Consider the following 12,109-nt stretch of genomic DNA (forward strand, 5'->3'; position numbering starts at 1 on the left):
TTTCCCACCTATGATGGACGCAGGCTGCGGAAAACCCAGAGATGCCTTTGGTGACCATACTAGAGCCACACACAAACCTAACTGGCTCTGTCTTTACTGAGGGATTTTTCTGTCTCCACAGAACTGTAATTTACCCTAGAAGTGCTCCCCAAGGCATTGTGGCACGCTGCTTCTGGGCAGAGTTTATCATACCTGCTCTTCTTTGGCAGCTGCGTCCTTAGCATTGGACATACAAAATCTGATTGGCAAAAAAAGCACCAAATGTCAAATTTCATAAAATCAGGGCAAGAACTGGTCTTCTCTTAGCATTTGGACTAGCTGCCCCCTGAAAAATGTCTTGTTTTCCCTTGGTCCTTAGCAACGCCCAGCCCAGAGGCAGAAAAAGGGAGCAAAATGTAACTTTCGCATTAAAAAATAAGCAAGGTTTTCAACCAAACAGTTAGGTAATTGGACTCATTATTTAAACACCAAAATACAAAAGATGGACTTATTCATCTGGCCCAGCTTAATACATGTCGGCCTAACACTACAAACAAATACATAAAATCAAGCTATGTCTGGGTGGTACAAACAGGGACAGGGCGTTGTCATCGCCTGTCATCATGTCATCATGACTTGGCCTGGAGGCACAGGCTTGGCTGCGCTGTGAGCTGGCCCTCAGAACCAGTACTCAGAGACGAAGATGTGGACGTTGACGACATTTCGGTGGGACACCACGCCCCCGACCACGTAGTTCATCTCTAGCTTCAGGACAGCGTGAAATGGGCCCACAATGGGCCGCACCTGGCGCACAACACCTGGGGAGAGAGCAGAAGGTGTTCTGGGAGTTAGCAGGGACCGAAGGAACACGGAGATCTGGGAAATGATTTCCTTCCAGGAATTTCACAGCTAGAGGAGGACTTAGGCCTCATCAAGTCCCACCTGAACCAGATGCTTAGCATCTCCCTCCAAGTGGTCACTCCCGGGCTCTGCTGCCACCTCTAGGGACGAGTGACAGTGAGCTCACCACAACCTTTCCACTGTGTGCGGCTCAGAATGTGAGGGAATCTGTGCGTGTGGGCTTTGGAGTCAGATGCCTTAGGGTCAACACCAGCTCCTGTTCTCTCTGAGCCCAGGTTCCCTCCTCTACCACCATCTATGTGACCGAGGATTTAAGAGTCTAGATAAAGGGCCTGGCATGGAGTAGATGCCCAGCAGACACCTGTCCCACTCCCTTCTACCCACTGTGCCCAGTTGTGACCCTTGGGAAGAAATAAAGCAGGTATGATCCTCTTCTCTCAATCCCTCCCACTGAGGATTGCAGTGGGGTCCCAGAAACGCTTTATCTGAGCAGAGAAGTCCCGATTCCCCGTGGGACATACTCCTGGCTCCCTCGCTCTCCACGCTTCTTTTCTGGAGGGTGACACCTAAGTTCACTGTTCCGTGTTCATGGTAACAAGTACGCAAGAGGCGGCTCAGGTCCAGCCCGAGCAGGGCAAGCAGAAATGGGACAGGTGGCAGAGTGGAGACAGGTGTCCATTCTGGGGAAGCAGAAACCTGTGTGAAGCTGCTGGGGGTGGCGAGGAGTTCTGCCTGGACCAGACAGGGGCCAGGCAAAGGTCATGATCCGAGGCCTCCCCTGTCAAGGCTCAGAGTACAGGGCAGACAAGCTCAGCTCAGTCACAGTGGAAGAAGGAACAACCCCAGGCGTTCTGCAGACTTGCAGGGGAGCGGGGTTGGGTGGTATGAGTGGATTCCGTAAGTCTCCCCAGACCTGTGCCTGGAAGCTCCACGTCTCCAGGCCGGACCCTGCTGCCACTGCCTGGCCATGCAGCGCTCACGGAGAGAATATGCTCCTGGGCTCTGGGACCAGACAGATGGGGCTAAGGTGAGTGCTATCCACCTGCATGGACTTGGAGAGACCACCGTTCTCTCTGGGCCTCAGATTCCTCAGTGAGCATATGATGCCACCTGACCCCGTGCTTCTGCACTGTGTGATCCAGACACCCCAGCACAGCGTCTGCCAAGGTGTGAGCTCCAGGTGTGCAGGGCTACCTCCCCACCAGACCAGCGGGCTCAGTGCTTCATTTCCACTTGAGTTCATGCATTTCCTCAACTGGTACCAGACACTGTTCCCGGTGACACCGAGAAAATGAAAAGAATCCTGGCTTCAAAGCTGGTGGCAGATCTAGATGAGTGCCGTGCTCTGATAGAAGTCTGCACGTTGTCCAGCAGGGGCAAAGATGGAGGTGAGCATGGCTAGGGGATCAGGAAAGGCTTCCTGGAGGAGGTGGCCCTCCCTGCAGAACTTCAGTGCCTGGCACAGAGCAGGTGCCGCCCATAGCTGTTGACATTTAGGAAAGGTCACTCCTCCATCATACCCGCTCTGATATTAGGACTTCCCCAAAGTCACGTGGCGCAGGGGTGTGCCGGAGTGGCCGGCCCTCTACTTGTGCCACGTGACAATCTCCATGGCCGATCTCAAGCCACCAACATGACGTCACACAAGGCAGGGTGGGAAAGAGCGCTCAGTGCCCGTACACCACTGCAGGGATGCCCGCAGAGAACACCCTGGAGCCTGCAGCTCCTCAACCACAGGCTGAGAAAGAGCCACTGACTGTTTGCTGCATCCAACCACCGATTCCAAGCTGGTCTCTACAAACAGCCCTGCCGCAGACCTGGGAGATGTGCACATGGGGCAGAGCAGTCAGGCCCCTGACATCCGTCCCGCGAGGAGCGAAGGCTCCAGGGAGACCGCAGTGTCCCTAAGGCCTTCTGCACCAGCGGTCAGTTCCCAGTCAGGACCACCAAGTTCATGCTCAGAAGGGGAATTTGGGCACGCCATCCCCCCTTTCACTCCCTGAGCTTGAGTTTCAAAAGTGAAATGCCCAGCAGCAGGGCGGAATTCCAAGCTATTCTAAGCAAACAAGGGCTTTAGCTCTGATGGAGAGATAAGCACAGGCTTCTGCGGGCTGTCAGCACCCTTTCTCTGCCCCTACTTGGTGATGACATGGCAGCTCTGTCCTGTTTGAACGCCCATGAACATCTTCAGCTCCCGGCTAAAGATGCGGGCTTGTCACCACCCTCAGTATGACCGGGCCACTCCCACTTGCCCTTCCCTGGGCACTGGCTGGACCTGGGTCAGCGTGGCCCCTGTGGGGGGCGCGGCCCCAAGCTCTCCTGCCTCCTCAGTAGCCCCATCAGTGTCACCCTCTTCTCTCCCCAGGCCTGAGACCACCACGGGCGCCCACCAGCCTCAGTGCCCTGGGTTACCTGCCGACGGCATCCATCCCAGGGGCGGTGCTCAGAGGGGCTCGGGGGGGCTTGAAGGAGAGGGGTGAGAGGCTGCGCGAGCCTGACAACTATTTTAGGACAGAGAGCAACGGAGGTGGAGGGAACGCTTCTGCAAGCTATGATCCGATATATATTTATTTCTATATATTATTATTATATTAAATATCATATAATTAATATATGATGTAGAAATATATAGTTTGATTATTATAAATACAAAATATATATTATAACCATATATAAAAATATAAGTGAGCTTATTTAAAATAGATCAAAATCTAATTTATATATAAATACTATTACAATGTATAGTATTTATTTTATATTTATATAATCTTTTGCATATATCCATATATTTTATATAGATGTTTATATAATTTATATTACTATTATATAAAATACAATTTATATATTAATATATAAATATGTATTATTATAAATGTATACATAAAATGTAAATATTACAAAATAATTACATCACACACACGCACATTTAAATGAAGATTCCTGGCTGCGTGTGGGAGCTCTGGTAGCATCAACAGTTCAGACCCACAGAAGTTTCTGGGCCCACCTGTGTGTGCCGGGCACCGGGCTAAGGAGCTAGTGTAGAGAACATGAGGGGCTGTCCTTGGTGGGCTCAGCCTGGGGACAGAGAGGAAAGAGAAGGTGCTGACGCAGGGAGCTGGGCTCGAGGACAGGGTCATTCTAGCTGGATTATAAGACTGCAGTTCTTCAGGACAAAGGGTTGGAGTCCAACTGACCTCGGTCAGTAGCATGACCTCAGGTTAGTTATCCAACCTTTCTGAGTCCTCATTTCCTCTCCTGTGAAACTAGGATTAAACACAGCAACCTTCAGGGACTTCCCCGGCAGTCCAGTGGTTAGGACTCCGGCTTCCGTTGCCAAGGGCGCGGGTTTGATCCCTGGTTGGGGAACTAAGATCCCATGTGCCACACGGCGCGGCCAAAAAACGAAAAACAATAGCCAACTTCAGAATCAGAAACAAAACCATCCCAAGGCCATCCTGCCGCTTCTCCCTCAGAAGTGACTGCTGGATGTCACGAAGCTTCCCAACGTTCATATGTGATCTGATTTTCAGTTAAAATAGAGCTGAATTCTTACATGATTGAACAATATGGCAAGAGTTGAATATTTTTATTGGATTGACTTAAAAATATATGAGAAAGGAAAGCTCTGAACGTGTAGAAAATGTACCTAAATATGTCGTGTTAGGGCACTTCACGAGGTCTAGTTTCTACGATGGCCGAAGCCCAGAACTGCACGCTGTCGGCTGATCGTTCCGACTGTAAACAGCTAAGAGACAAATGAAACACTGAAGGACGAAAGGGCTGTTCTAATGAAAAGGGTGTTGAGAAGGGGCTGAATACAGATTCAGGGCACATTCAGGGCCTGGATTTTCTCAGGATCTTTGCATTTAACAAAAGAAATGATTAAGGTGGAAGAAATAGGTGTGCCGCAAGGGTTAAAGAAATCGTCGTAGGCATGCACACAGCAGGTGCTGAGGAGTGTGCCTCCCTTCCCACTCCTCCAGAGTCAGCTGCTCGGTCCCGCTCCTCCGCCCTGAGGTCCACATTGAATCTCCAACTCTATCTATAACCTTAGTCAGCCCTAGTTTCCCAGGCTACCCACGCCCACTCAGTAGACCTGACCACTTCTTCTTCAGCCTAGCCACACTTCCTGGGGGCTCTGATTGGGTGAACACGCTCCCTTCATTCCCAGGTTACTTCAAGCCTGAGTTCCACCTCCTTGTCTTCATCTTCACTGAACCTAGACTTTCTCTTGATATCACTTCTTTCTTCACAGCTTTCCTACCCATCCATCCATCCACCCATCCATCCATCCATCCATCCATCCATCCACCCACCCACCCATCCATCCATCCACCCACCCATCCACCCACCCATCCACCCATCCATCCACCCACCCATCCATCCATCCATCCATCCATCCACCCATCCATCCATCATCCATCCATCCATCCATCCATCCATCCACCCACCCATCCATCCGCCCATCCATCCATCCATCCACCCATCCATCCATCCATCCATCCATCATCCATCCACCCACCCACCCATCCATCCATCCACCCACCCATCCATCCGTCCACGCATCCATTCAATAGGGGCCATTCTGCACGGGGGAGGTTTAAGGAAGATTCTACAGAGGAGCTGACTTCAAATCAGATTTTGAAGAGTAAGTAGGAGCTAAGGAGGCAAGTATGACATGTGCAAAGGCCAAAAGTGTGAAGGTTCGGGTCAGCTCTGGGAACAGTGTTAATCTTGGGGAAGATAGATGGATGAGGCTGAGAAGGTGGTAAAGGGCTTCTCCAGGGACCTCACACCTCGTCAGGCTCACAGAACCCAGAACCCAGGTCAGCAGTTTCCTGACTTCCTCCCCAACGCCGATTCTAGACCAGTGTTCTTTCAGAACTACCAACAACGTTCCCAGTGCAGGGAAACAAGAGAGGGAAGAAGAGAAACCCTTGCTGCCCATATGTGGCATCACAAACATTAGAAACTGGACCTCCACCAGGGGTCCGATTCCATCGTCCACTCGATTCTACAGAGATATAGCTGGCATCTGCTACGTGCCAGGCACCGGGGACCAGCTAGACTGCCTGTGTCCTCTTTCCTGAAGCCTCCGCAGCCCCACTCTGTGTCTCCCTCGGCTGTAGCCCTGCATCTGCCCAGTGCAGGGAATATTCACAGCTGGCTCCCCCTTCCCAGGCAGGGTCTGCATCATACTCGTCTCTGTCTCACTGTCCCCAGCCCAGGGCCTGGGGCAGGACACAGCAGGAGCACCATTAAGGTTACTGAGTGAAATGAAGGCAGAGGAAGGAAGAAGGAGAGAGAAAAGAGAAGGAGAGAGGAAAGAAGGGACACCAGTCCTTGAGGGCCCCTCAAAACTGTCCTGAAGGAAAGGGGGCCACTGAAGGCTCCGAGTGAGAGCAGCTTTACGTGCAATGACCATTCCAGCAGCAAAATGCAGGACAAAGGGAGAGCTGCCTTTCCATCACGCCTGCCTTGTCCATCTTACCTGCTGGAGTATTTACCTCCCTACCTTTCAAGAGCCCCAGGAAAAAAAAAAGGCCATGATGCTGAGTTCAACTGTGTTAATCTTCCAAATCCTCATCCTTGGCATTTCTGCTTCGGGTCTCAGACACTGCTGGTATTCCTCGGCGTGTCTGTGCCTCTTAAAGATATAATTAAGCCTTTTTTTCCCTTTGAAAAATGTAGGTCCCCTCAGGCACTTCATCTTCATGTCTCGTCTCTGCTTTGTAAATTGCAGCTGATGTGCGGGGGATGCAGAAGCCTGAACACGGAGCACGAGAGTCCAGTGGGAGACCTCCGTCACCTCTCGGGGACTGTGGTCTGGATTCCAGGCCCCTGAAGCCATCTCCAAGCTTCTGCTGCTTGACTGAGGTTGCAACTGATTGTCTCCCCGTTGTTTATAAGGAGGAAGACCAGCCACGGAGTGTCTCACCAGCATGAGACACTGATCTATAAAGAGACCTGGAGTCACAGCTTAGGTTCCTATGCTGGTTCCTTAGCGACCAGCCGTGTGACCTTGTACGAGTCACCGTCTTTCTGAAGTTCAGCCTCCAACTCCCAAGTCCTGTGATTCTACAACCGACCAAGTGAAATGGCGTGAACAGAGTTGTCAAAGAGTATCTTGACAAAAAGGATGATCAATCTAGAGACTGCATGATATCTCATGCCAGTGGAAATTGTGCTTTTCAAAAGACAGAGATTCCAGTTAGAAAAGGAAGAGGGAAGAAAGCCACATGTCGGGACTTCCCTGGTGGTGCAGTGGTTAAGAATCCACCTGCCAATGCAGGGGACACGGGTTGGAGCCCTGGTCCAGGAGGATCCCACGTGCCGCGGAGCAACTAAGCCTGTGCACCACAACTACTGAGCCTGCGCTCTAGAGCCCGTGAGCCACGACTACTGGAGCCCGTGTGCCACGACTACTGAAGCCCCGCGCCTAGAGCCCGTGCTCTGCAACAAGAGAAGCCACCACAATGAGAAGCCCGCGCACCACAACAAAGAGTAGCCCCCGCTCGCCACAACTAGAGAAAGCCTGCACACGGCAACGAAGACCCAAAGCAGCCAATAAATAAATTTATTAAAAAAAAAAGAAAGCCACATGTCCACATCATAAAAGAATAAGAAGTGATCACTACCTGAAATCAGGTTATAGAGTCATTTTTCTTCTTGGTTATCACAGTCCCCCCACTGCTGTGTGAGGCCAGAGGCCAATGGCACTGTCTTTCCTGGTCACGCTTGTATCTCTCGTTCTTGAACATAGTAGGTCCTTGGTTCTACTATGGACCAGACACACAGGAGGCACTCGGTACATGAATTGCTAAATGAATGAATGAACTAAAGATCAAAGTGCTAAGCACAATTTATAAAGTTGAAAGTTACCACCCAGAAATGAAAGTGTCGGAAAGAAATGAACAATAGTCAAAAGTCACTGGCTTTTCAGGCGTTGACCGCATGGCAGGAGGAAGGTGACACGTGACAGCCAGGTCTCACTGTCTGGCCCTGGTGGCCACCACACAGAGCCACGAGCAGGGGGAAGGTGACGAGTGGGCCTGTGTGGACAAGATGCTGGAACCCAGGAGCTCAGGAGGCCCAGGTGGTCTCGCCAAACACTAACACGATGGGCGACTGGAAAGGAGCAAACCATCACCCAGATCTCGGGAAATCTGCCTTGATAGGAATAACGATCTCTGCAGGCTAGCATTAACAGCACAGACCAAAGGCAAAGAGGAAAAATCAGGAACACGAGGAAATGCGGTCCCTACTTCTAAAGCAAACAGTCTAGAGTACTGATGGGCTTGGAAGGAGGTCCACAGCAGGGGAGGGAAACAGAAACGGAGGGGCCCCACGTGTCCACTGCTCCGTCCTGTTCTCCCCACGCTGCTAGTGGGGAAGAATCATCGCCTTCCTTCCACTGGGGACGAGAATGAGGTTCTGGGGGCTGTATGTCCCGGATCACACAGCCCTCAGGGCACGGCGTCCATCCGGCCAGGACTGACCCCGAGCCCAGCTCTCTCCGCCCCACGGCATCTGCTCTCTCCTCACGGTGTGACGTGGTATGGAGGAAACTTTACTGCTGAGTCATCACTATAGGGCAAAAATGGCAGAAAGGAACTAGAGGGTAATCACATCACTCACTGGCAGGGAAGGAATGGAGTTCCTGACACCCTGTCTTCTCTTCTTGCCCTGAAAAACGCTCAGGTAGGAGCTTAGAAGGAGGGGGACAGGTGTCTGGGCCACATATTCAAATACCAAATGGCACCCAACATGCCTCAGCAGAACTTATCCTCCCGATTTCTTGCTTATGACAAATGCGCTTTCTCCACGGGTCTCCTGTGAGCTAAACCGGACAGTCTGGACAGCTGTAAGCAACTAAGAGTCAACCCCCAGGCTCCACGTTTCCCCAGAGGAGAAATAGAAGAAATGTCAGCTCCGCCCTGAACTTTTCAGACTCCTTCCGGGACGCGGGTCCAAACATTTCCAGGGCGCGTGGTCGGTATGGTCCCCACCCCCATCCACTATCTCCTCTCCCTCATCTCAGCTACACTCGTTGGGGCCTCGTGGTCCGAGGTTCCAGGAAGAGCAAAGGAGGTTCCGGTGGTGAAGTGAGTTCTGAACCTCAGGGTACCAGCAACAGCAAAGCAGGTCCCGAACCCAGATCCCTGCCTGCTGCCCTTTCCACCAAGCCACATGCCCTCGCCAGAGGAAGAGGAGGCCTGGGCAGTTTTCCAGAAGGGATTTACCGTCTGATGCACTTGCTTTTACCAACTTGGCCAAAACTGTGACTGTGATGGGAAGGGTGAGAAACCCTTTCCTCTTCCTCTGTGTGTCTCCCCGCCTGGATCAGCCCCTACCCACGTGCCCGCTGGGGTCCCTCCCTGGCCCAGTCCCAAGCTCATCAGCTCACTCACATCTCTCCAGATGCCCCCAGATGGGCAACTGGAACTCCCCCCCTTCCCCCAAACCCGATGCCCTTCCCCCAGGCCCCTGGGCCTGGCACTTGGAGTCCACAGGCCTCTTGCCCCAAGGCCAGAACTCTTCTTGACCGGCCGCCCAGCCCCTGTCCCACAGCAGGTGAGGCGCCCCTTGATTAGGCCCCGCCTCCCTGTCCAGCCTGGTTTCTCAGCACTGGCCATACCCCGGCCACGCCAGACCCCTCGCAGACCCCCAAGATGAGCAAAAGCCACGAGAGGGCAGGAAGAGCAGGGGTCTGGCCAGCTCGGCCTGACTTAGACTGCAGAGAGACGGGTCCCCCCTCTGCTTTGCAGGCATTGAGGCTGTGCTACCTCCTTCTCCAGAGGCGATTAGGCCCCGAGGGATTAAGAGGCCCGCCTGGCTGGTGAGTGCAGCCTGGGGGCCCCGAGCCCCCCCTGCTGCCGGGCTGCGCGGGTGCTGGGGTTACAGACAGGGAGAGCAGCGCCGGTCTGCGTCCTCACGGAGCTCTGGGCCCCCGGGGAGGCAGACACAGACGACGGGGCGTAGAGGCCGGTAAAGGTCAGCAAAGCTGCTTCGGCAGTGCTAAAGGGAAGCGCTCCGCTGGGACCCGCGACGGCGCCCGTGCGCGCATCACCAAGGACTTTGACCTGGAGCTCGATTCTGAAGGACAGAAACAGGCCTCGGGGAGGGGCTCAGGTGGAGGATTTCTGCTCTCAGTTTCCCAAGTGGGTGAGAATTAGGGGGGAGGGGTGAGCAAGGAGGCCAGCAGGTGGGCAGTGGCTTGGTGGCCCCGAGGAGCTGAGACCCTTTCCTGGAGTGATGGGGTCACTGCCAGACCTCAGAAGGAGGGGACATGCTGAGGTTTGGGGAGAACCATCCCTTTTTCTCCTTTCCTTCCCAAGAGGCACTAAGAATGAGCCCATTCAGGACACAGAGGGCTTCCTGCTGGCAGGGCGGCAGCCCGAAACACCCAAGCCTTCAGTTCCCTTCATCCCTGGCCAAGGCTCCACAGAGGCTCTTCCGGCACTGGATCCTCAGAAAGAGAATCATTTGACCAGCCAGTGACTGAACACTTGTTATGCAGTGACTCTATGTACTGTGTTCATGGCTACCAGGGATGCAGAGAAATTTCAGGACTGGGGTAGACCTCAAAGAGGAGGACTCTGCCTGCTGGTTCAAGGTCACAGAGGATGGTCATGGCAGCAGGAACCCCACACCGAGTTCCAACACGCTGTGTGCATGCCTCAGTCACGCCCCCTGAGCCTGGAACTCCCTCCGTGCCTCAGTTTCCTCACCTGGAGAATGGGGCCATCACCCACAGGCTTAAGTGACACAATACGTGTGTACAACATGCTGGAAGAGTGCCTGGCACACGGCAGGGGCCGAGGAGGGCTTGCTGTTAAGACAAAACTGTGATAATCGGGACCCAATACTTGGGGTCCTCAAGCCGCAGGCACGGATTGGACGTTCCATCTGGAAACACCCAACTCCGAGGCCACAGGAAGCATTCTCCATGACAGTGGTTGACGGTGGGTGTCTGGGTCCTCTGTGTATATATGGTTGTCAGGTGAGGCCGTCGGAAGATTCATATCATCGTCAGACTCTTTTTTTCTCATTTTGCACAACATGCCTCTACTGCTGTTTGACTGAAAACACTTCATTTTCTTAAAAAAAAGAATAATTTATGAATGTGCCGGTGATATCAAAGGCTTTTCAAAAGGTGCATAACAGCAGCAGTAAGAGGGTCACAAATCATTCTGGACGCAGCCGATCCCCAGGAGAACCTCGGGAAACGCTAAGAGGCTGCTCTGGACTCACTTTAACCCCTTGGTTACTCTGGAAGCGAGCAGGCGAGTGTGACCCTGCAGCCTGCTGGGTGCCGGGCCCGGGTGACCTCCTAGTGGGTGTGTTGTGTGTGTGCATGCGTGCGTGTGCAAGAAAGAAAGACAAACAGGGTGATGGGGGCATGGCACAAATGATCCCCTCGTAGGCTCTTGCCTCTAGGAATTCACAATCGGTGGAAGAGAAGAGTCAAGCAGAAACTCACAATGTCATGCCCACCACACCCTTCCTGCTGGCACCAGCATTTCTCTGCTCCCACGCACGGCAGATCTTCTAGAAGGAGTCCCCAGAGCCACCTCCAGCACTCCCACTCCGGTGTCTCTCCCCTTGACCCCGCTGCACTGAGACAGCCTTGTCAGGGTCACCGTCAGCTGGGGCGATACTGAATCCGATGGTGAATCCTTGGTCCTCATCTGACCGGACTCACCATCGTTGACACGGCTCACTGTGCCTCCTCCTGGAAAGGCCTCCTCCTCCAGGCTGGCCTCCTCTCCTGATCTCCCCGACCTCTGAGCACAGGAGGCTGCAGCGCCTGGTCTCTGGCCTCCTCTCTCCTCTGTCTACACTCAATTCCTTGGCAAGCTTGTCTGGCCTTGGGGCTCCAACTACCATCCACGTGCTAACACCTCCCAGACTCACTTATTCTACCCCGCCTGGCCACGGGTGTGCCACAACAAGCCCCTCAATCTTGATGTCGAATGGAACTTCTGACCTCCGCAAAGCTGCCATGTCACAGCTCCCCTGGCTCACCTGATGACAACCCTAGTCTCCTTCTTCTTTAGGTGAAATCCAAGGGGTCATCCCTGCCTCGGCACCTAATTTGTCCGCAAAGCCTGGCACCACCTCCCAGCACATCTGGTATCAGTCTACTGTTCGCCCCTCCTGCCGGGGCCACACGGTCAAAACTACCGTCATCTCCAGCCTGGATCACTGAGCTAGCCGCAGTGTCTTCCTGAGCCCAGCCTCACCCCGGAGCCCAGAGGGAGCCTTT

The 12,109-nt window shown here is 53.2% G+C and overlaps 1 protein-coding gene across 1 annotated transcript in view; it reads right to left on the reverse strand.

Annotated features, from left to right (window-relative positions):
* Positions 1 to 439: 439 nt before the first annotated feature.
* FBLN1 (fibulin 1) overlaps positions 440 to 12,109 on the reverse strand; it is a 78,632-nt gene continuing 66,962 nt past the window's right edge. Inside the window, exon 17 of the mRNA XM_033865846.2 lies at positions 440 to 797. Within this exon, the coding sequence (XP_033721737.1) occupies positions 658 to 797 (140 nt within the window). The 3' untranslated portion in view covers positions 440 to 657. The remainder of the gene's footprint in view (positions 798 to 12,109) is intronic.

The sequence above is a fragment of the Tursiops truncatus genome, chromosome 11, assembly GCF_011762595.2.
Source record: "Tursiops truncatus isolate mTurTru1 chromosome 11, mTurTru1.mat.Y, whole genome shotgun sequence".
Lineage (NCBI taxonomy): Eukaryota > Metazoa > Chordata > Mammalia > Artiodactyla > Delphinidae > Tursiops > Tursiops truncatus.